The sequence below is a fragment of the Mercenaria mercenaria genome, chromosome 13, assembly GCF_021730395.1.
Source record: "Mercenaria mercenaria strain notata chromosome 13, MADL_Memer_1, whole genome shotgun sequence".
NCBI classification, from domain to species: Eukaryota; Metazoa; Mollusca; class Bivalvia; order Venerida; family Veneridae; genus Mercenaria; species Mercenaria mercenaria.
Window position 1 is genome coordinate 65,766,860 of NC_069373.1, and position 25,205 is coordinate 65,792,064.

Here is a 25,205-nt window from a genome sequence, read left to right on the forward strand (position 1 = left end):
AAGATATTACATCTCTATAAAATGCACAAATAAAGCACATATCAAAGTAAAATATGTTATAAGAGGTATTGACGGACTGAATTGTGTTTTACCCTATTAATTTCCGGATTTCCACACTGAGAGTCTGTAGTGTTGCAAGACATGCCGCTATCAATACACCTGCTCTTACACCACTTGCAGCGAAAATGAGGTTGATATACAGCGAAACTTTTGCAGCGTCCACAGTTATAAGACGGCTTGACAATATTTCCACACTCATAAATAACAACTGAAGTACATGAAATAAATGGAACAACAACAACAATAACAATAACAAAAACAGCAATAATAATAATAACTAGAAAATGCTTTTGTAAAAAAGCGCATGTCTCCCCCAATGCAAAGTCCTATAGGCAAGAAGTCAATAGGGGTCAGGAGCGAAAGTCAAAGAGACACTGATGGTTGGCTGCAATAGGGATCATCTACTTGGCATGTCCAGTCATCCCGCTAAATTTCAACACTCTTGGCCTAGTGGTTCTCAAGTCACTGTTCAGGCTCCTGTGACCTTGACCTTTGATCAAGTGACCTCAAAATAAATAGGGGTCATCTACTCTGCATGTCCAATCATCCTATTAAGTTTCAACATTGTAGGTCAAGTGGTTCTCAAGTTATTTCCAAAAAATGATTTTACATGAACAGGCCACTGTGACCTTGACCTTTAATAGACTGACCCCAAAATCAATAGGGGTCATCTACTCTGCATGTTCAATCATCCTATGAAGTTTCAACATTCTGGGTCAAATGGTTATCAAGTTATTGATCGGAACTGGTTATCAATGTTCAGGCCTCTGTGACCTTGACCTTTAACGGAGTGACCCCAAAAACAATAGGGGTCATTTACTCTGCATGAACAATCATCCTATGAAGTTTCAACATTCTGGGTCAAGTGGTTCTCAAGTTATTGATTGGAAATGGTATTCCATGTTCAGGCCCCTGTGGCCTTGACCTTTAACAGAGTGACCCTAAAATCGTTAGGGGTCATCTATTCTGCATGACCAATCATCCTATGAAGTTTCATCATTCTGGGTCAAGTGGTTCTCAAGTTACTGACCGGAAATGATTTTCAATGTTCAGGCTCCTGTGACCTTGACCTTTCACAGAGTGACCCCAAAATCGTTAGGGGTCATCTACTCTGCATGACCAATCATCCTATTAAGTTTTCAACATTGTGGGTCAAGTGGTTCTCAAGTTACTGACCGGAAATGATTTTCAATGTTCAGGCCCCTGTGACCTTGACCTTTAATGGAGTGACCCCAAAATCGATAGGGGTCATCTACTTTGCATGTACAATCATCCTATGAAGTTTCAACATTCTGGGTCAAGTGATTCTCTGTTATTGATCGGAAATGGTTTTCCATGTTCAGGCCCCTGTGACCTTGACCTTTGACGGAGTGACCCCAAAATCAATAGGGGTCATCTAATCTTCATGACCAATCATCCTATGAAGTTTCAACATTCTGGGTCAAGTGGTTCTCTAGTTATTGATCGGAAATGGTTTTCAATGTTCAGGCCCCTGTAACCTTGACCTTTGACGGAGTGACCCCTGAATCAATAGGGGTCATCTACTCTTCATGGCCAATCATCCTATGAAGTTTCAACATTCTGGGTCAAGTGGTTCTCTAGTTATAGATCGGAAATGGTTTTCAATGTTCAGGCCCCTGTGACCTTGACCTTTGACGGAGTGATCCCAAAAACATTAGGGGTCGTCTACTCCAGCAGCCCTACAACCCTATGAAGTTTGAAGGTTCTAGGTCAAATGGTTCTCCAGTTATTGCTCGGAAATGAAGTGTGACGTACGGACGGAGGGACGGAAAGACGGACGGACGGACAGGGCAAAAACAATATGTCTCCTGGGGGAGACATAATAATCTATACTTACAGTCCAAATGTGTTTACTTAAATGTAACAATATGTAACCAAAACATACCAATCCTACTGCTTCTAACGCCAAAGGCAAATCAGCCCCAGCTTTTATTATATTTGACTGGCTTATCATAGTAGGTTGTCCCCCTTGAAAATTATTTGATAATCAATATTGGTTTTCCCTGCTGATATCACTTCGAGCAATAGATTTTATAGGAAATTTATTTTCAATGATTAATTTCAAATATGTCTTTTGGTTTGTGAATATTGTAACAGATATGTCAGTATACATCAATTTCTTCTCTTCAATTTAATGTAAAAATATTTGTTCTAACTGAACATCTTCTTGCTTCCAATTTTGTTTTAAAAGTATCACCATCGCTTATACTGAACATATAGTGAAAATCACTAAACTTTTCAATTTCTTTTACTTTAGAGGCAAATAAATCATATTTTCCAAAGCATGACAATTTATTATCACATATGTAGGTATTTTTGACTTTATAAACAATACAATAGTATAATTATAATTGTAATAGAGTAAAGGGTTCTTGCTTCCATTTAACTTCAAAGTGAATCAAGAAATAAAAAAAACTTGTGGATTTCTTAAAGTTCTGATGTAATTAAAACGGTGTTAATTTACGGAACTGCATATACCAACAACTGACGTAAGATTCAATACAGACTTTTGAAAGAATAACGTTCATAATTGTCTCATTAGACAAAAAAAAATATTTAAACAAGAGCTGTCTCCATAGGATGACACATGTCCCCGATGGCACTTTGAATGAATAGTTATGGCCGATGTTAGAGTTTAGGACCTTTGACCTACGGAGCTGGGTCTTGCGCGCGACACGTCGTCTTACTGTGTCACACATTCATGCGTAGTTATTTTAAAATCCATGTATGAATGACAAAGATATGGACCGGACACGCCCATCAATGCACTATCATGAAAAATGACCTTTAACGTCTAAGTGTGACCTTGACCTTTGAGCTACGGACCTGGGTCTTGCGCGCGACACGTCGTCTTACTGTGGTACACATTCATGCCAAGTTATTTGAAAATCCATCCATGGATGACAAAGATATAAACCGGACATGCCCATCAATGCACTATCCTTTAAAGTCTAAGTGTGACCTTGACCTTTGAGCTACGGACCTGGGTCTTGCGCGCGACACGTCGTCTTACTGTGGTACACATTCATGCCAAGTTATTTGAAAATCCATCCATCGATGACAAAGATATGGACCGGACACGAAAATTGCGGACAGACTGACAGACCGACAGACAGACTGACAGACCCGTTATTCACGTGCTGACTTAAGCGCTGTAAATACATGTATATCCGACACGGCTTAAGTCGGAGCTTAAGTCTTTACTTAATAGTTGAAAAACTGGCCATTAGACTCTATAAAAGGTAGACAGGGTGAATCAGAGCTAATTTAAAAAAAAAATTGAGTTCGGATCTCAATGATACACATACACCAATGCTGATAAGAACAATCAGAAACATGATTCTTAGTTAAATAGATTATTTCTTTCCTTGATTTCTATGGAAAACCTAGGATCAAGGCCAGTTAATAAAACGTGTGTGCGTGTTTTACTAACATGTAGAATCTATGTTTTTAAGTTTGTTAAATTGCTCGTTTATTATTTGCCATTGCCTGTCAAATACAGTATTGCTTAGTTTATTACTTTATTTTATCATATTTTAAAGAGCAAACTTCTAGGCATGTAATGTTAAACAAAAGTACTGTTATATGGACAAGGACATTCAAACAAAATGGGAATACATTCACCTTCACACAAGTCTCGTTTTTCTCGAGGAAAATTATCATACATGTTTTTGTAGGAGAGCTCGTTTATAAAATAATTCTCGGATTTCAATGTTTAGCCGTCATTTTCTGGCGGGATTCAAAGTTTCAAATGAAAAGTAAAGAATTTTATTTAAATGTTTTCATTTTCTGTTACATGACAAATCTTTTTTCGCAATATCATAAGCTAACATAATGTTCTTTTTTTACAGAAATGTTTGATATCTTTACAAGAATAATATTTCTATATGAATCTATAAAACAACATGATTTATATCAAAAACTGGCTACATGTTTTGTTGCTTTCTATGGAGTAATATGCGAGCTTAATTTCCGTGCCCAAAGCAAAATATTAAGATCAATGCAAAATCCATGACAAAGAATTATTCACTCGGGTCATGAATGACACGACTTTAGCTAATGTAAGGGAGACAATCCAATTTTAAGGGTATTGCTTTAACACAGTCAATAATTAAGGGAGAGAATTCTTGAAAATTCTCGTTAAAAGCTGACCTTGGAAAAGTTAATTTTTTTTCAAGTCGTCATTCCAATCACACAAAAACAAATCAGTATAATCTACAAGTTTTACTTCAGGTACCTGGCATCGCAACACCATCTACTGGATGGACTCCAAGCAACACCTCTAAAGTAGCCCCTAGTTTATCCACAAATCTTGGTATCACGGACATCTCCTCCTGAAATTAACATATATGCTTTTTATATACAAATACAAATGGAAAGTAAACTAGGATGAAATAACCATTCATTTACGTTCATTGAGAAGAGAAACATTAAAAATAAAATTTTAATATTTTGGTTGTGAATTTTATATGAATATATTGCATAACATAAAATTATTCAGTAATTAATTTTTAAAAAATTCCGCTGTTAAGACACATATACTAAGCCTAGATTAGTTGTATAAAATGTTTTTAAAGATTTAATACGAAAACCTATTTTCAGAATTCGAATAAATAGGGTAGATTCAATAAATGTTACAATTCAAACAGTTTTACCATGTAGAGATTATCATTTTACAAAAAATAACGCACCTGATGGATGCTACATGTTAAGCCTCTTTCGTCGTTGAACACTGTCCTGTTAAACCATAAAGTTGTATCTAAGACGGCAATCTTGCATTTGTAGGACACAGAGCTTGGCTTAAAAGTAACAATTACATTAATGTTAAAGTACGTAACTTGTTACTGATTTGTACGAAATAAGATGAAAAGTTCAACTATGTAGTCGTGATAAACAAATTAAAATCTTAAGTTTCAAACACTATCTCAATATTTATAGCAGACGCTGAGATTTCGTCCACTTTCTGTGAACTTTCATGCCAACATTTGTTGAGCGATATTGACAGTGTCCTTGACGCCGACAATTCACCACAGTGAAAGAGGAAGACGAGCGCTTTCATTTATAGACGTAAACAAAATACAAACGGTACAGCGAAGACTATAGTGTATAGAAAACCTATTAACACGGACCAAATTTGGAATTTGAATCACTCCATCTTTTCGACGTTCACTAAATATTTACATATTACATGTACATAAACAAAAATTACATAGAAGGATACTAGAAATATGATATACTAGTATCTTTATTTATTTCTTTACTATTATTTTTCTATTCACATTCTTGTCAACAGACTGTAGATAACTAGAATGATAAAAATATTAGATACATACTTTTAGTAGATTTATGCCTGTGACATTAATCTCATAGTTGCTATCTCGGGAAAGATAGACGGTACCATTTGAATCTCGCAAAAGGTCATTACCAGAGACCATGGTATAACTTGTGACACCTGGACATTCGCCTACCTTTACTTCAAGATCCTGCAAAAGACCAATTTTGTAAGTGTCCGTCCGTTAAGCTCTGAATGAAAGCAAAAGTGTATAAAGTTCCCAAGTTTCATTCTAGGAGGCGGATATTTTCCGAGACGCTTTGACAGACGACAGAATGTCTAAAAAAAGTCACTCGTTGTCCGGCTCTGAGGCTCTGTTTCATGTGGGAAAGTAGTAACTTTTGGAGAAAAAGTCAATACTGGTACTAAATCTAAAGACACATCCTAGGTTAGGCTAATTGGCTGCCATTACATAACCGATATACTGATATACTGCTGAAAAATGTTGTCAAAATTTATCAAGTTTTGCCCAATGCTGAGCTGATCTCTGCAAATGACAAAATATTGATATCAAACAAAATATCATAATTTTGTTTTTGTTTGGTTTAATGTCACACCGACACAACTGTCATATGGCAACTCTCCGAGCTATTGGAAGAAGATTCCAGGGGCCCGCCCTTCGAACTTTGTATCAGGCATGGGTTTGAAACCTGTGTAAAACGCACAACCTTCCGTAAGCCGGCTGGCTTTCTAACATGATATAATTCTTCAAACCAAGAGAGGTGGCGAGGGTGAAGTGACTTGGCGATGGCGTCTTTATGAAACCATATGGAAGATAAACATGTGTGTCATTTTTTGATGATAACTTTATGATACCACAACAATGTATACACATTGAATCTATTATAATTAAACAGAAGATATCTAGTGATTTGTTTTTGCAACTGTCTAGTTCTATTACTTATTCATTTGTTCGTTTACTCCAAACAATAAATAAATTCTTGGAGAGTTATATTTTTTTGTTAATAAATTTCAAAACGTGTGAAAATGAAAAAAGAAAGAGATTCCAGTTATTTACAGTGTTGCAGCCTTTGTCATGATCTATACAGAAAGGCTGCTCATTGTCTGGACGTATACACCATTTACATTTCCAAGCACTTGCTGTACAATGTTTGCATCTGTAAAATAAGGTAAAAACAACAAAATTTAATTTTGCACTAAATATCCCAGTAATGTTAAAGTTTTACTGTCTGATCCGCCTTATCTGTAACAGTGTTTTGCCTTTTTTGCAAGTTCAATCATAAACAATATACATTGTATGTCATTCAAAAGGGAGAGTTGTAGGAGAGTTGTAGTTTGGTCTGTTTCGATTCCAAACTTTTGTGTGTCCACATGAAAAGTACCCACTTTAATCGTATTCGAGGTTTTTCAAAATTTGATTCAGATATTTTGACATTTTAAAAAATGTTATTCACCTTCATATATTTAAAGAGAAATTGACGGAAAACCTTGTTACAGAACCGGTGGGCAAAACAGTAGATCTTTTTATCTTAATGTAGTTGCTTTAACATTATATATAATTTCAGCACACGATAAACTTCGCATTTCTTCCGTACATGTGTTCTATTCTAAGACGAATAGGCATAGAATATGGTGGCATATCAACAGATATAATGTAATAATTTTCTGTTACAAAGAATATTGACTGTATATACTAAAAAGCAAGGGCTTTCTAAACTGAGATTGATTCTTAGCTTGTTTTATGTAAAGAACAGAAATTAATGAATTTTTTTTTACTAAATAGATAAATGCAGAAAATAGCTGCTGTCTTGGGTTGCACACGGTCTTAGCCGTTTGCCAAAACTGAATGTTTGATTTAATCTATCTCTCTTATTGTTTATCGTTCTGTATCATATTTCTGAATTTGTTTCTTAAACAAATAAAGATTAAAGAAAAAAGTCCTGTTTTTCAGGAGTGTATGTTTCTATAACTTTAAAATTATGTACAAAGAAAATAAGACGCGAGATCATTCTGTTTGTTATTCATGTTTGTACTTCTTAAAATACCAAAATATTAAATCAGCAGAAATAAAATCACAATTGTAGAATGAAGGAATCATTGCATTTCGCAAATCAAATATATAAGCTATTTTGTCTAGTGTCATGCAAATAAAATAAAAACAATAAAAATTAATAGATTTATAATAAATAAACAGATCTAATTTACCTGTAAAATGTTTCACATTTGTAGATGCTAAAATTTCCTTTCATAGTTGGACTTACAGAAACATTGGTTACAACTGAAACCTCTACTGTCAAGTACCCTGGAGTGAAATTTCAAAGTAGTAGTCGTTCAAAATAACACAACATTATCATTTTACATCACTTTTCTTAAACGTTTTATATAATGATAATAATAATAATAATAATTAATAATAATAATTATAACATAATAACAACAAGTGAATTAACTATTGCCATGCAATACAAAGTCCTCTACTGTAAAGCAACATATTTTTCCTACTGCAGTATAACATAATGCTTTGATTTCTATCAATGATGTATAAACAGTATTGTACTAGATATACTATATGTTACAATACAACATTTGGATTAAAATTTGCATATACAAACATCTACAGTTGTTCATTGCTTATAACATCTTTAAATATAAAAAAAGTATTTAATTTCAATTTTGATAACATTCTGAAATTGGTAGGAAAATATGAGAAGAAAATGAAAAAAAGAAATCATATTAAAGGGAAGTAATTCTGATAAAATACATCAACATTTGTTTTAATTAGGTCCAAATGACGCATCAGCTTTTATTTTAATACTTTATAAACTGGACAGGGAAAGATCAATATTTACTTTAACCTTCAAGTGTGACCTAGACCTTTGAGCTAGGGGTCTGGGTATTGCACATGACACATTGCCTCATTATGGAGAACATTTGTGTCAAGTAATATTAAAATCCCTGGCTGACAGAGTTATGAGCCAGAAAGAAAAAAAACCCTAAAGACCTTTGACCTCTGATTGTGACCTTGACCCTTGAGTATGGATTAAGGGTGTAAGACAAGTAGTCTCATTATGGGAAACATTTATGCCAAGTAATATTAAAATCCCTCATATTGACCATACAGGAAAAGAACCTAGTGACCTTTAACATCCAATTGTGACCTTAACCTTTGAGCAAGAAGTTTTGGCGTTGCATAAGATATGTTGTCTCATTATGAGAAACATTTGTGCCAAGTAATATTAAAACTCCTTTAATGGATGACAAAGTTATTGACCATACAGGAAGAAACCCTATTGATCTTTGACCTCCAAGTGTGACCTTGACCTTTGAGCAAGAAATCTGGGTGTTGCACATGACATGTCTTATTATAGGGTTCATATATGTACCAAGTAATATTAAAATCCTTGAAAGGATTTTTGAGTTTAATACAGACCAGACAGGAAAAAGGCCATGTTGACCTTTGACCTCCAAGTGTGACCTTGACCTTTAAGCTAAAGGTTCGGCTTTTCCGCATGACATGTCGTCTCATAAAGGAGAATATTTGTACCAGTTAATACCTAAATCTTGTTTTGTTTGTCAAATTTATGGACCGGACAGGGAGAAATCCTTTTGACCGTTGACCTCCAAGTGTGACCTTGACCTTTGAACATGGGTCTGGTTGTTGCACATGACACGTTATCTGACTATGGGTAACAGTTAAGCCAAGAAATATTGAAATCCCTTGATGGATGAGTTCTGGACGGACAAGAAACAGACCCTGTTCATGCCATTTTAACATTTGACCACCATGTGTGACCTTGGCCTTTTAGCTAAGGGTCAGAAAGTTGTGCATGATACATCGTCTTATTATGGGCTTCATTTGTTCCAAGTAATATCAAAATCATGAAAATCGGACCGGAAAGGAAAAAAGCCCTGTTGACTTTTGACCTCCAAGAGTGGCATTGACCATTGAGCTAAGGGTCTGGGTTTTAGGCAATCGTGTCGTCTCATCATGGAGAACGTATGTGCTAAGTAAAATTAAAATTTCTAGATGAATGACTGAGTTATGGACCAACAACGAAACTGTGGACGGACGGATGGAATGACGGACGGAAAAGCGCAATCTTATAGTCCCCGAAACTGGTTTTAAACCAGTAGTTGACTAATAAGCTTTTAATGTAATGAAAACAACTCATTAAGATAAATTTAATAAAGACACTGATCTCCAGATCGTACGACAACAAAAAAGAGAACAATTTTAGATGCTATATTTCTTGAGGTATCGGAACTTAGTTACTGAAAGATAATGTGTTATGGGAACACATGCGAATTTACTTGTTTTTATCATTTTTTCCATTCAAAATCGAAAAACGTTTGTAACGGGAGGTAAATTGCCTTAATAACAAAGCTTTATACTTAATTAACAATAATTACGAATTCCTCCGTGTTGTATTTGTCAATCAGGTGGGAAATTATTTGTTGCAAACGCGGTCCAGTTTCTATTCCCGACTCGGAACTTTGTTTACTTCTTGATTTAGCATTTTACGAAGTGCTCATGATGAGCTTTTGTGATCACGATGTGTCCGTCTGTCGTCTGTCCTGCTTGCGTGCGGACGTCCGTCCGTCGTCAACTATTTCTTCAAACTACATCTCCTTATAAAAAAAACAAAAAAACACTCAGTTGATTCTGATGGAACTTGGCCTGGCTGTTCCTATGGTGGCCTCTACCAAAGTTGTTCAAACAATTCCACATGGTTGCACACAGGGGTCCCAAGAGCCAAAAACAGAAAAATCTTCACAATAATTCACCTCCTAAATCACTGGTCCGATTTTGAAATAATTTCAAACAAGTTGTCTTTATGTAATCTTCTTCCAAGATTGTTCAAATTATTCCGATTCGTCAAAAACATGGCCGCCAGGGAGCTCGATCACTTTCCCCTATATGTATATAGTAGATGGCAAGATTTTAAAATAATTTTACACAAATGGTCAACAATGAAATCAATTGACAATTGGGTCAGAAAATTAAAGAATAGAAACTGGATAACATGTATAATCCAATGCATCCAATGCATATGTTAACGCATAATATAAATTTAATAAAATCCGTGTAAAAAGATCATTTAGAAGCGCAGAAGGCAACCAAGCAACATAATAGCAGGCACAGTTTGATTGAGAGGTAACGAAATGTGCAACGTCCCTCACGTCTCCTTGCATCGGTTCGAGAGAAAAGCTATTATAACAAAATTAAATGTTATCCATGATCCCAAAGAACCAGAAAACATAACAACACGGTCATGTAAAAGTGGAATTTTACCCCTAATTAATTTGTCTTTCTTTTAAGTACCTTTGTGAATAAAATTTAAGATATTGGTTAAAAGATTATTTTTTACATCCATGAAAAAGAAGTTTTTACCAGACGAGACTGCTTTGTTGTTTTGTTTCTAACGGAATTGCTGTAAGTTTTTGTCTGAAGTTATATGTCTAGAACTCGACCAAATTATTTTTTGCAGTGTAACTGTCATTCAACAGTCACTTGTTCAACTAAAATTTCTTTCCGCTCCTGTTTACTGTTTTCCAAATCACAATGTGTGAAATTTATGTTGAATTATAAATCATTTTCTTCGTACCTATCGTACCTGTCGATGTTTTTTGCAATGGTCTATTTTACGCTCGCCAGTATTGAAAACCACATATAACATAATTCAATACATAAGATGCGTTATAATTAATGACTGAATTTTTGCCTGACAGAAGAAAATATCTGCTTCATGACTTGATTGGATTTATTCTCGCATTATAGGCATACTGTTACCCCCGTTGCTTTATGCTTGTTACTACACGTGTGTGTGTGTGCGTGTGCGCGTGTGTTCGGGTTTAACGTCTTTTACAACAATTTTTCAGTCATATAAACGGTATCTACTTGTAGCAGTGAGCACAATGCCCAACTTTATAGTGCTGCCTCACTGGAATATCACGCCGTAGACACGTGGCATGATACCCCACCCAGTCACATTATACTGACACCGGGCTGACCAGTCCTAGCACTATTCCCATAATGCTGAGCGCCAAGCGAGGAAGCTGCTAGTACCATTTTTACGTCTTTTGTATGACGCGGCCGGGGATCGAATCCCAGACCTCCCGCACTCGAAGCGGACGCTCTACCACTAGGCTACCGAGGCGGTTACTACACGTGTAAGTAAACGCTCCATTCTTAAATTATCTATATCCATACATTCCTTTACTCAGGCTAATAGTTTTAACATTTTTCAGTTCAATGTATTTACCTTTTATTCTTTTATCTGCCAACAATACATCTCTAGGCATACATGTAACCAGCTTTCCGCCATCTGAAACTGTTGCTGGTACCGTATGTGTGAATTCATCACCTATTCTATCACTTTGGAATGTACAGGACACAGGAACACCTTGTAGAACGTGGGATACTCTTATATGGAGCTGAAAAAGTGAGTATTCAAGTAATTATAAATTGTTTTAATCATAGTGAACTGAAATAAACTGAAAAACTATTAATATTGAAAACTGCAGTCACAAACTCAAGTGTTTATACTGTGATGTCATGACTGGGTAATTTCAATCAAAAATAAAAGAATAAAAGACGGCTAGTCTAAAATATAATACAGTAAAATCGAAGAATAGGGAAGAATTCTGTAAAGAGTACAATTTTAGGTATAGACAAGGAGCGAACTGTGATGACAGTAACATAAATCAAAGAAAATGTCATAGAGACTAAGACTGTAACCTAAATTTAAGTGAAAAATACAGAAGTGTTAAAATGTTTAAAATTACTATTTTCTGTAATGGAGAAAACAGAATAGAATTTTTACTTACAATGTCTATTCAGATCAAGTAATAATGTGTGTTTCTTCTCCATAATGACACTGATATTTTCTCAGAAAAGCCTTTTCTCTCTAGGTTAATCTCAACACACTTATAAAATGCGATTCGGAAGTTATATAAAGTTTTGAAGAGCGATATATACACCTATCAATAGCCACCCTAAACTGACTGGCAATAAGATCACTTGAGCAAAAGCTGTTTCGAACTAGAAAATGCTTTTGTAAAAAAGCGCATGTCTCCCCCAATGCAAAGTCCTATAGGCAAGAAGTCAATAGGGGTCAGGAGCAAAAATCAAAGAGACACTGATGGTTGGCTGCAATAGGGATCATCTACTTGGCATGTCCAGTCATCCCGCTAAATTTCAACACTCTTGGCCTAGTGGTTCTCAAGTCACTGTTCAGGCTCCTGTGACCTTGACCTTTGATCAAGTGACCTCAAAATAAATAGGGGTCATCTACTCTGCATGTCCAATCATCCTATTAAGTTTCAACATTGTAGGTCAAGTGGTTCTCAAGTTATTTCCAAAAAATGATTTTACATGAACAGGCCACTGTGACCTTGACCTTTAACAGACTGACCCCAAAATCAATAGGGGTCATCTACTCTGCATGTTCAATCATCCTATGAAGTTTCAACATTCTGGGTCAAGTGGTTCTCAAGTTATTGATCAGAACTGGTTATCAATGTTCAGGGCCCTGTGACCTTGACCTTTAACGGAGTGGCCCCCAAAACAATAGGGGTCATTTACTCTTCAAGAACAATCATCCTATGAAGTTTCAACATTCTGGGTCTAGAGGTTCTCAAGTTATTGATTGGAAATGGTTTTCCATGTTCAGGCCCCTGTGGCCTTGACCTTTAACAGAGTGACCCTAAAATCGTTAGGGGTCATCTACTCTGCATGACCAATCATCCTATGAAGTTTCATCATTCTAGGTCAAGTGGTTCTCAAGTTACTGACCGGAAATGGTTTTCAATGTTTGGGCCCCTGTGACCTTGACCTTTCACAGAGTGACCCCAAAATCGTTAGGGGTCATCTACTCTGCATGACCAATCATACTATTATGTTTCAACATTCTGGGTCAAGTGGTTCTGAAGTTATTGACCGGAAATGGTTTTCCATGTTCAGGCCCCTGTGACCTTGACCTTTAATGGAGTGACCCCAAAATCGATAGGGGTCATCTACTTTGCATGTACAATCATCCTATGAAGGTTCAACATTCTGGGTCAAGTGGTTCTCTAGTTATTGATCGGAAATGGTTTTCCATGTTCAGGCCCCTGTGACCTTGACTTTTGATGGAGTGACCCCAAAATCAATAGGGGTCATCTACTCTTTATGACCAATCATCCTATGAAGTTTCAACATTCGGGGTCAAGTGGTTCTCAAGTTATTGATTGGAAATGGTTTTCAATGTTCAGGCCCCTGTGACCTTGACCTTTGATGGAGTGACCCCAAAATCATTAGGGGTCATCTACTCTTCATGACCAATCATCCTATGAAGTTTCAACATTCGGGGTCAAGTGGTTCTCTAGTTATTGATCGGAAATGGTTTTCAATGTTCAGGCCCCTGTGACCTTGACCTTTGACGGAGTGACCCCAAAATCAATAGGGGTCATCTACTCTTCATGACCAATCATCCTATGAAGTTTCAACATTCTGGGTCAAGTGGTTCTCTAGTTATTGATCGGAAATGGTTTTCAATGTTCAGGCCCGTGACCTTGACCTTTGACGGAGTGACCCCAAAAACAATAGGGGTCGTCTACTCCAGCAGCCCTACAACCCTATGAAGTTTGAAGGTTCTAGGTCAAATGGTTCTCCAGTTATTGCTCGGAAATGAAGTGTGACGTACGGACGGACGGACGGAAGGACGGACGGACAGGGCAAAAACAATATGTCTCCTGGGGGAGACATAATAATTCTGAACCAAATGACCAAAGGTGCCCCTCGAGGCATTGTTTCAAACAAGAACTTGCACCAGGGTAGAACCATAGACCTTCAACAAGCAAACTGGATGTTTAACTTGCAAACGAACTTAAAGAGTTCTACACCCCATGTAAGGTTTCGTACCCGACTCGGTGAGGGGCAAGTGACTCGAAGTTAGCGACCTTAACCATTCGCCTAGGGAGGCTTCGCTGAAAAGTATATAGACAATGTAAAAGATAAGTGTGCTCTATGATTGAAGTATTTCATGAAAGGTTAATAAATACTGATCAGAAGAGCTTAACCACCAGTTACTGTTTTGACCGATTGTGTTATTTCATTAGTAAACTTTCACTCAATAATAAGCAAAATTTCGCTAGTGTTATCACCATACAGTTCAAGTTTCATGAATAAAGGTTAACTACTCTACACGAAAATAAATATCAGCTTTTACATATAAATAACTTTTTTTTTTTTACATTTTTCATGTTTAAATAATTACACTCTTACATGTTTACGATTACTCAAATCTATGTTATTAACATTTTAAAGATTATACACTTATGAACTTAGTAAGTGTAAAGTCGATTAACACCTCTCCTTTTCATCTGGTAATATTTTTTTAGTTTTGACAAGCACTTCATTATTTAGACTGTTAAGGCCATTAGGGATCCGAGAGTCAACCAAGAGGGAGGTTACATCAGGAACAAATTTGCCATGGTATCAAATTTCTGGCATAAACCTGTTAGAACATTTGCCAGGTTCAGATCGCATTTGTCCAGTCGCAAGAGTCTGATTCTTTATCTTCAGAAATGATTTTATGGCAGAGATATTTATTTCAAATGTGCCAGTCTAAGTAAAATAAGGGAGTCAGTTCAAATAGTCAGTTAAAAAGAAAGGGACTTGATAAATCGATAATTTCAGCCATAGACAAAATAAGAATTAGGAAGACTGTGGTGCCAGTGAAAAGGAAAAAAGATCAAGCCGTAACTTCAGTCATAGAGGTAAGAAGGACTGCTTAGAATCCAAATCCAGTAAAAAAGACATGAAAGATAAAAGGTAAGGGTAGATTTCTCTAAAGCACAAACCCAAACACAGCGATAGAGCCAGAATTGATTAAACTGTAATTCCAGTCGTAGAGAGGAAAAATATGACTAAATTGCAGTGCTTGTCAACCGGAAGGAGATAATTTAAGAAAATAAAACAAAAAAACACATGTCGAGTTTATTTATTGCAATTCAAGTCAAAGAGAAAGGAAGAATTGTCAATATTGTAATTTAAGTCAAAAGGAAACGACATACTGTCCACATTGTAAGTTTAAATAAGGGATAGGAAAATTATATGCTGTAATTTAGGCCGAAGAGAAAGGTGGAATTGTTAAGATTGTAATTTCACTTGATGAGAAAGAAATGCTTTGTTTAACAACGGGAGGATATTTGTTTAGACTAAAGTATCATTCAAAGGTAATGACAACCATGGTAAAACTTTTTTCCAGTCCCATTACACACAACAAAGGTTACATTGTACTTATTCAGTATATTTCTTTATTTCATGTAAACAAGTTAATCTTGAGACATCATTTTCAATAGTTCAGAGCATTTCAGTGACATGACAGGTGGGCTGGTGGTCTAGGTGTAACACGCTTGACTGTCAATCCAGGGGAAGTTCGAATCCCGGTCCAGGCACTGGAAATTTCTGAGATGCTCTTGAATGTTTCCCACCTAAGAGGACTGTACTGGTTCTTCACAAGAAAGATTCGCGTGTATCGGTGCTATACACTGGGCACGTTAAAGAAACAGACTGTCTATTCGCAAAGAGCTAGGCTAAGTTAGCCGGACAGGCCTGTATCTAAAAGGATTTCTCTCTATCTGTTCTGGGTTCTTTATCTCGCTCTGTTGCTCTGTGTCTGTACTAGTCTTTTGGTGCCCTGTGTGGCTGCGTTTACTATATGTAAAGCGCCTTTGAACGTTTTTATCATGAAAAGGGCGCTATATAAATCTGGTATAATAATGACAACTACATGTAGTTAGTTAGTCTTTACATGTCTTATTTCAAAAAATACAAAAACATATATTGATATATTGGTATGCTACATATAAGAGAAATGAGGTGTGGAAAAAACAGCTCTGAAATGCTCCAATGAATATTGTTGTTGAAGAAATATTCATAATTATGTAGACATTTACTCAATGAATAACTTGAAATTCACAACGAAAGTGGTCTAAATCTACACCATAAATATAACTATCACATCATTATATGACAATTCATATACATAAAACGACATTTTGTACTAATTCATACATAACATTGAGTACTCACTGTTTGTTGTAAACATTCTGTTAGATTGTCATTTAAAGAAAGAACTATTAAAACAATTGCTTTAGTAACAACATTAGTTTTAGTGATACCAACAGGAAGAATTGTTAAGAGAATAAATTACAACGAAAAATAAATGATGACTCTGAAAAATGCATTTATATTACCCCGGCTTTTATAAAAGTCATTATTATTCAACTTTACAATATTACGCACTGTATTAGATCAATTGCAAACATCATATGAAACAGACAGAGCTAATACAAAACATAACTGAGCCAATATGAGAAAAACAGGGCCAATACGAGAAAATCAGGGCCAATACGGAATTCAAGCATTTTGATTGGTTCAAAAGAGAGGGCCAATACGGAGAAGCCACCGTCCGTTAGATTTTTAAATGACGCCATTTTGTTTTACATCAGAGTTACAGATTACATTTTTTTCACATTTTGATAAAAAAATCATCCAACATGTTAATTTAATATCCAAGTATGACTGACCGGGATGTACGTCTTCAGAGATTACAACGGTACTTTCGCTTATTCGATATTGTGTAAAATGCAAGTGTTTCCTGTCAGAAATTCTGGCAGTTGTCAAGGAAAATAATAAGAAAATATGGAAACTCAGATTAATTAAAAGGATGAGACTTATCTTTAACAGACATTTTGATAGTGTGGACTATTTGTGCAATGATAAATAGCGATTCAAGTGCTGGAAAGTGGATGAATAAATTGGCGAACAAGAGTGTCAGTTGTGAACTGCAAACAATTTCGGACAGGCTGGTAACATTGCCCGATCGGGCTTTAGACATAAAAACTAATGTTTTTTGAAAAATAATGAAGATATTTTTTTCAAACTTGGTCCATTAATTAAGCATAACATATGACACATACTATGTAGAAATAACTTTGTTGCCTTCAGTTTTGTTAGTATTACTTCCCTTTTTCAGATTTTTACGATGCATAATTTTTGAAGTCCAAATAAATTATGTTTTAATGCAATTTTTAAAAACAGAAAAGGGTTTAATGGGTTTCTATTGCTCAAAACTTGTGCGCCAATGCCTTTATTCTATGTATTTAAGGTTAATACTTTGTTTCTAGTGCAGATGTATGAACATTTTTTTTACAACTAACATTTTTCTATAATGTTGTTAGTGAAAGCACTGTAAAATGTATACATTCATGTACTAGCGCAATAATTTAGAGCATTAGAAAGCCATTGAACCCTTTTTTGTTTTAAACTTAGCATTAGAACATATTTTGTTTGGACTTCAAAAATTATGCGTCATAAAAATCTGAAAAGGGGAAATAATTCTACCAAAACTGAAGACAACCAAGTTATTTTTATTTTAATTTGTGTCATATGAAATGCTTAATAAATGGACCAAGTTTGAATGAAATATCTTTACTATTTTTCAAGAAATATTAGTTTTTATGTCGAAAGCCCGATCGGGCAATGTTACCAGCCTGTTCGGATAAGAATTATACGAGGCATGGGACTATATACTATGTGCTTGCCTGGTTGTAGTATCTTGATCAACACATATGTGTATAATTTTGTGTCTCGTTGCTTGCAGCCTAAAAGGAAATGACTTTTAAAGCAGTTTTTATCTCAGTTCAAATGATAAGATACTCGCTAAAGAAAATAAATAGGAATTCCAAAAAATAAGATAAGTTCTAATTACTCTTGATTATGTCGCATTAAAAATATCTCTCAAAATTATTCTCAAGTACCTACATACAACTCATTCTATTTTACTGGCGAAAATGATCATGATTTCTAAAATACGTCTAAACAACTTGTCAAGATTTTTCACCTGAACATGCATAGCTGTCATAAGGCAACTCGCAGAGTTCTTATACTGTTACCGCCAACAGTTGAAAGTTGAATAATAATATTATCATTAATCAAGCGATTTCATATTGGCCTAATTATTTGTCCTCGGGCAGTCGTATTGGCCCTCGGCCTACGGCCTCAGGCCAATACGACATCCCTTGGACAAATAACAAGGCCAATATGAAATTGCTTGATTAATAACATTATATAATAAATGCATTCTGGATACCATTTAGACTGTACATTCATTATAAAAGTAAAGAAGAACTAATATGACCGTATTTCAAGTTGATATGAAAAATCACGTTCAGTACGAACAAAGTCTTATGAGTGAAACGTAAGATACCAAGAAAAGTGTTGTTAACACTTACTTAAGATACCATACCTGTTGTATATTCTTGTTCGACATTGCAGCTGGAGTTACATCTTTCATGTATGGGCATTGCCCATTGTAAGATATCCATTGGCTGTTCAACATACATGAATTTCTTTTGCAGCACCTGGTAAAAGACACGAATGTTTCAGACAAATTAAACTGGCAATGTCAAACTCTGATGTTGTGCCAAAGATAAGTAGGACTTGAACACAGTTTAGCCTAGCTAGACAATGATGTTTAAAAGGTACATGGAAATTACTTTTTACTACCGGTTGATGCTATAGGGCTGACCTAATTTTGTCAGTCCCCTTTGCACTAATGCAAAACTAGTATATAGAATGATTTCATAATATCAAAACTACCTGTGTCGGCCAGCATTACAAAAAATTCAGCTGCAACAAGACAGTACAAGGTGCAACCTAATTCCAAATGCGCCCTCAAAGCTTCTTATTATGTCATGTGGATAACTACGTTGTAGATCTACTTGATTTCACTCTAAAACTCTTAGTACATACATCGACTCTTGCAAAAAGGAGTGTTGCTCAAAATACGCTCAACAAATATGTCAAAATTATATAACCCAGAATTTATTAAACAATATGATAGATTAGAACACATTTGCACTTTGGGCGCATGGAAATAAATTTCACAGTGTTGGCAGTACAACGATATTGCTATCGATGTGGACTGCATTGGCCTTAATTTTGAAATGCAGTTTAACGTCTTATGAAATATGTTTTAACAGAACATGTATAACGATTACCTGCCCTCCAAAACACACCAACCACAGTACGGGTCTCTGCTACCCAAACAGTTTTCGCATGAAGCAAACTTTGAGCACATCTCAACCGCTATTTTAAAGATCTGAAGTTATACCACAATACCGCTGTAGCAGGTAAATAGAAAACAAAATATTATAATTTAATTTACAGACCGAATACTTCTGATGTTCTTAAAGAAATGTACAATTAGTAAATTGAATATAATGAAAGAAATGCATAATCATAATTTATCTAATTAAGACATAGATGAATTATTGACGGCCCTTCTATCTAATATAAAAAGTGGACACTCTACTCTGCAGGCTCGGTTTTATTGAACCTATTCGTGGAATGTAGTTTAAATGAATTCCACCGTCCGCACCCTTTAGACCTGTGTTGAGCGGAACTAAGAATTTACTCATGTTGAAATAAAAAAAACTAGTTTAAAGATATTCGCAGATGTATTCCTACGGCGGTATAAATGGAACCTTCTACGAAAATAACAGGCTTGCCCAAAACGAGAAAACAAAACAATGGGAAAAACTTAATAAACTTGATAAACTTGAATGGATTTAGAAAGGGGGTCTGAGGTAACGTTATAAAGTCTATATAACACATAAACTGCCAAAAACAAACTTAAAAAGCAGAAAAGTCGTCGTTCCCGTTCAATTAGTTTACATAACGGCACCATGGCCTGACATAAAACAATAGAGTGTGCATGACCCTTTGCTTTGAAATCCATTTTAACCTGAAACAAGTTCTTAGAAGGAAGTCTCGTATATTGAAAAAAGTCAAGCAATTAACGGATAAAAGCACAGTCGTGTATTTGATTAATATGGTAGCGTAATCAATTCCTGAATTGTAGTGATTTTTGCCACTTCTGTCACTTTTGTCAATAAACTTCAAATCTATTCTTGGCAAAATTATAGACAGTGTCTGCCAGCTACAATATTGATATTGGGTAACATTGTGAACACGCCTTTTGTCAATCACTTTTAGTAGGTGCAAACATATCAAAATACGTTATATTTCCTAGTATTACATTTGTTCATTAACCAAATATATATAAAGGAATACAATGTTGTTATATATATCAAAGTTTAATTAAGCTAGTTTACCTCCATTTCAGGCTGTAGGAAACTTAGAATAATGTGCTGCGAACTCCTCCTTTTATTGCTATTAGGAATTCTTGAAGATTTACTTATTCGATGATGGTAAGAAAAATATTATTTTTGCAAATGTACATAAGTTTTAAATTTAGGGTAAAGTTATTGTGTATCGAACTCTTTATTCGTGACATATTTTGTTTTCTGTTCTGAAAAAGGACATGTTTTACAACTGTATGCAGTAGAAGTTTTAACAACACAAATGTATTGCAAAATAGTTATATTTTCTTGTTTGGTTTAACATCCATTTACATGTAGTTGAGTTTGCGATCTACAAACATTTACTGAAGATATAACATACTGGTGTTATAATCAATTAATTTCTTTCTTTTAGTTCTCTCTGAATCAAGTATGTATATTTTTTCACCACTAGGATAATCTGAAATTACCGGAATTTCTTTATCAGTAATATGTCGACAATATGTCAATTCATCGTATTTTGTATGGCTGAAAACACTATACATGTCTCACTTCCAATATTTTTGTTCTTTTGTTTTATTATTGTTTTTAATCGGAAATTCCTCACACCTTTCCTCATTATACTGACTTGTGAGAGTTGTTGAATGAATTCAAATTTCCTGTATAAGCCGGACCCAGGGGACGTGAGGAGTTTTGCTGGTTATAAAATTTCAGTCAAATCGAGTCTACTATATTTTGATTGGTCGAGTTGTATGCTTTCCACGGATCTTCTTATAGATTTTATTGTAAAAATCAATTGAACACATGCTTATTGGCGCAATTTTTAATTGGAAATATTGCAGAATATCATGTGCAAATGAACTATTTTTGATTATTACTTTATAATGAGTATACACATTTGCAACATAGGAGGCATTTAAGAATAACTAAAGTGGTAGCTGACAAACAGCCAAATTTTTTTTGAAAGCCAATGCGAATGAATAAGAAACTTTTCAGGATATTTTTCGTAATTGCTTTTGTTTGTTAAGATATTTAGTTTACATTGTCATATCTACTAGTAATGGACATACAGTAGATTATTCGTGTTAGTTTAGTTATTTCATTTGATAAAAGGTTTCGCAAATTCCAGCTAAAACACACAATATTCGAGAAAATTAAGAAGTTAAGTAAATTCTAGTAGATTTGTACCAGAAAAAATTACGACAGCATTATGCTCTCACAACTTTTATTTATAATTTACCTTGTATTCTGTGATTGCATAAATGTGTTCGTGGTCAAGGTCAAACAGCAAACTAGGTTTTATCGCATGACCTTCTGCTAAAGTGACATCGGCGTATATTCTTCCAAATGTGTGCGTATCCAGCGTAACCTGAGAAAGACAATATAACACTTATCACTACCGGGCAACTCAGTCTTGTTAGGGTACTAATATACCCCTGAAAATACTAACCGTAACTTTTGATATACGCTTTTATATTTTTGTCAAAATCTTTCATGATACTTAATACTATATAATGTAATCATATATCAAGCTATATATTTCTTAAAATTCATTTACAACACGTGGACAACACCATCAAGGGCGTGAAGTTGAAAGTTCTTTCATTTTCATGCCGTCGTGACAAAACGCCAGACTGGTCTCTGTGCCAAATCAGCTTTAGCTAAAAGCGATGAAAACACCTTTCTATAGTACCAGTTTTGTAGAAAGTATTCATTCAAATCATCAACTTTGTCCCGTTATATATTATCGTTCTTAGAAAGTGGTAGTGGTGTGCACATTATTTTGAAAGGTTACGGGGGTATACCAATAAATTTGCACAGCGTTACAATTTTGATTAGAATGGTTGACGTCTCAAAACAAGTTAATTTGCTTTATTTCAGTAAAAGTTTAAACGGAATGATAATTTACAACTCGCGTTTTGTTTTGTTCAGAAAACTCTCAAAGCTACAGATTGTTTAATCCCCTGTTTAATGGGAACATCTCAATATAAAGCCAAATCAATGACTCATTAATAAAATGTTCCACTTAATCATTTATTTCATTTTAAGTTACCTTAAAGATGTGTCCATTTTTTGTGCCAGCAAATGCAACAGTGTACTCGTTAACGATATCTATGCTCAACGACGTGACTGTACCGTGAAAAGTTATTGCTGCTCTTTTACCGACTGGAGTAGTGCCGTCTGTCGGCGAGTTAACTTCTCTGTGTTCCCCGCAGTAGTCATCATCAACATCCCGTCTGAGTGCCTGTAAATATTAGTATTTTTGTTATTATTATACCAGATTTATATAGTAGTAGTATTTTTCAGAAGTGTTCGATGTCCTCGCGATAAAATTCTGTATCAATACAATGCACGTGCATATTTGTACTGTGTAACTTTACATATCTATATTTACTTTTATTTACTTGTTTGTTTTGCTGGTTGTAATGGGAAAGTCAACTATTCTAAATCTAATTATATCTCTTAATGCAAACTATATATTCAGTGTTTCCTCGAGATCCAGTTAACTTTCAGAGAGAGACAATATGGCTTCTTTAGTCCCAGTCAGATAAAAAGACTACAATGTAACTGCTGATTATGTGAGACATGAAAACAGAGATTTGATTAAATACGCAAATGTTAACCCAGTACGAATGTGTAGTACAATTTGGGTGTTTATATAAAGCAGCATCGCAACTAATGTTATTGCTGTGGCATGTGCGTTTTCGTTTGTACTGCTAGGCGCTTTGTCGTAATTAGTCTAGTATATTGTGGTGGTGATTTAGTTCGTATAAGTTCTCTCTATCATGTGTGTGTGTGTGTGGCTATCAGTAGGATTTCAAAACCTTTAAAATATCAGTCCATTAAAAGCTCTTCTGTGTTTTATTTGAATCTCTTCTTTAAACAGAAACCCTTTAGTCTGACTCCCTAAAAGCAGAAAAGAAAAACAAGAAGAAGACAGAAGCGAAATAGAACGAAAGGACCTTCTTTAAACAGTCAGACTTATTTAATTAGGATTGGTGAAGAAATGACAGCGCTGGAGTGTTAGCATAGTAAAATATGCTTTTTTTATGAATCAAGGGTCATAACTCCTTGACCAAAAGGTCTGATTTGGCCTATAATGTAACTTGACAAAGAACTTATGGCTGTCCGTGTTTCTTTAAGTTTGCTTTGGAAATGTGGATGCCAGAGAATAAACATACCAATCGTGGATGATGGTGAATGGATGGACAAACAGACATACAACAATCCTAAAAGCATGGAAAAAAATCACCTTTAGCAAAAATATATTATATAATGGTGGCCATAAAACATCAAATACTTACTGGAGTGTCTTTACATGGTACTGCTTGGCCGAAATACCCTGGCCCGGTGTTGCCTTTTCCTTTAAAACAGTCTTGAATGTTAGCAGTAAAAATCCTACGAATATTCCTCATTGGATAGACACACAATGCAGAATCCTGTGTCGGCTCATCCGACATTGGAGCACCTATAGAGAATGATGCGTAAAGGACGTCTTCAGTGTCATTTATATTCAATACTTTAGCAAGCTGAATTCCGGCTTTACCAAGATATGCAGCTTGGGCTAGATTATAAAGAGCATTATGCCAGCACGCTAGTTGTACTTCCGCGTAAGAATAATAATAAATATCCTGCTGGCAGACACGAAAGATTTTGGTTATATATTTTTCAGTACTGGGTGACTGTTTCTGAACTGTAATCATGTAGCTAAAACCGTCTGAGCCAAATCCATATACATATCTGATTGGAAAGACTTCTCTAAGACCAGAGTCTAACATGGTTGCTGACTTGCTAAATATAGCTTTGTAAACAAGCTTAAAGTCATCAAGTTTTCTAGTCGCAAAACAGTAAACTCTGTCTCTTTTCCAGCCTTTGTTGGTATATTGCACTCCGATATTAATCACTGATACATAATGACCGTATTGGTCTTTAAATGGTCCAGGGGTGATGAATGCGAAGGTTGTAGCGGAATCGTTGTTAGCAACAACTGCATCATCGTATATTGGTTCCTCAATGTCCTTGATATTGTTTATATCATGTTTTAAACAAACACCTTGGTATAGATTTATACAGTGAATCAATTTATTGTTTTCATAATCAATCAAAATAGCTTTACTGTAGCTAGGGGTTAATGTTTTAGGGAATTCACATTGATATTTTCTTATTGGGCATTCTACATTATCCAGTTCTGGACCTGTCTTCATTTCTGTTAATATTTCTAAGTTTTCATCAAATTCGTACAGTCTGTTTTTTGCACCAACATAAATTCTGCGTGTTCTTCTATCCATAACAGCATGTTGGAAAAAAACCTGGCTCGAAGTCTCATTAAGGTCAAAGACGTCAGTAATGTAGTTTGTTCCAGTTGCTGTGGCAACAATGCTGAGTAAAAGTAGGACGACTTTCAACTCCATCCTCAAGGCATACTCTAAATAACTATGGCACATTATTGGGGAAAGCATAAAAATCTGAAAAGAAGAGAAAATATTTTGAACAAGATTTCAAAATCAAAACTCTTTCACTCACTGTCCAGTACACCCCACCGAACAATCACAGAGAGAGAGGTCAAGGAAAAACAGAGATAGAGGGAACGGATATATATATATATATATATATATTAAATGTGTAAACATTTATTGTACAAGTAAACCCATTTTAATAACATCATTTTTTTGTAACAACTGTAGATTCTTTCTCATGA

At 35.2% G+C, this 25,205-nt stretch overlaps 1 protein-coding gene across 1 annotated transcript; it reads right to left on the bottom strand.

Annotated features, from left to right (window-relative positions):
- Window positions 1–41: 41 nt before the first annotated feature.
- LOC128547979 (plexin-A2-like) lies at window positions 42–24,957 on the bottom strand. Its single transcript, XM_053522102.1, has 12 exons — window positions 23,812–24,957; window positions 22,560–22,751; window positions 21,747–21,875; window positions 19,424–19,524; window positions 18,670–18,784; window positions 11,638–11,809; window positions 7,580–7,676; window positions 6,432–6,531; window positions 5,415–5,564; window positions 4,773–4,880; window positions 4,319–4,415; window positions 42–268 (listed from the first exon to the last, which is right to left on the bottom strand). Exons 1-12 carry the CDS (start codon window positions 24,949–24,951, stop codon window positions 57–59), a joined length of 2,613 nt encoding a protein of 870 aa, XP_053378077.1. The 5' UTR covers window positions 24,952–24,957; the 3' UTR covers window positions 42–56.
- Between the last annotated feature and the right edge of the window lie 248 nt (window positions 24,958–25,205).

Coding starts and splice junctions, on each gene's coding strand:
- LOC128547979 (XM_053522102.1), bottom strand. CDS start 24,951: ATGTGCCATAGTTATTTAGAGTATGCCTTGAGGATGGAGTTGAAAGTC. Junction 21,876..22,559: donor AAAATGGACACATCTTTAAG/GTAACTTAAAAT, acceptor TGTCTTTCTCAG/GTTACGCTGGATACGCACAC. Junction 269..4,318: donor AGATGGTGTTGCGATGCCAG/GTACCTGAAGTA, acceptor CATGTACTTCAG/TTGTTATTTATGAGTGTGGA.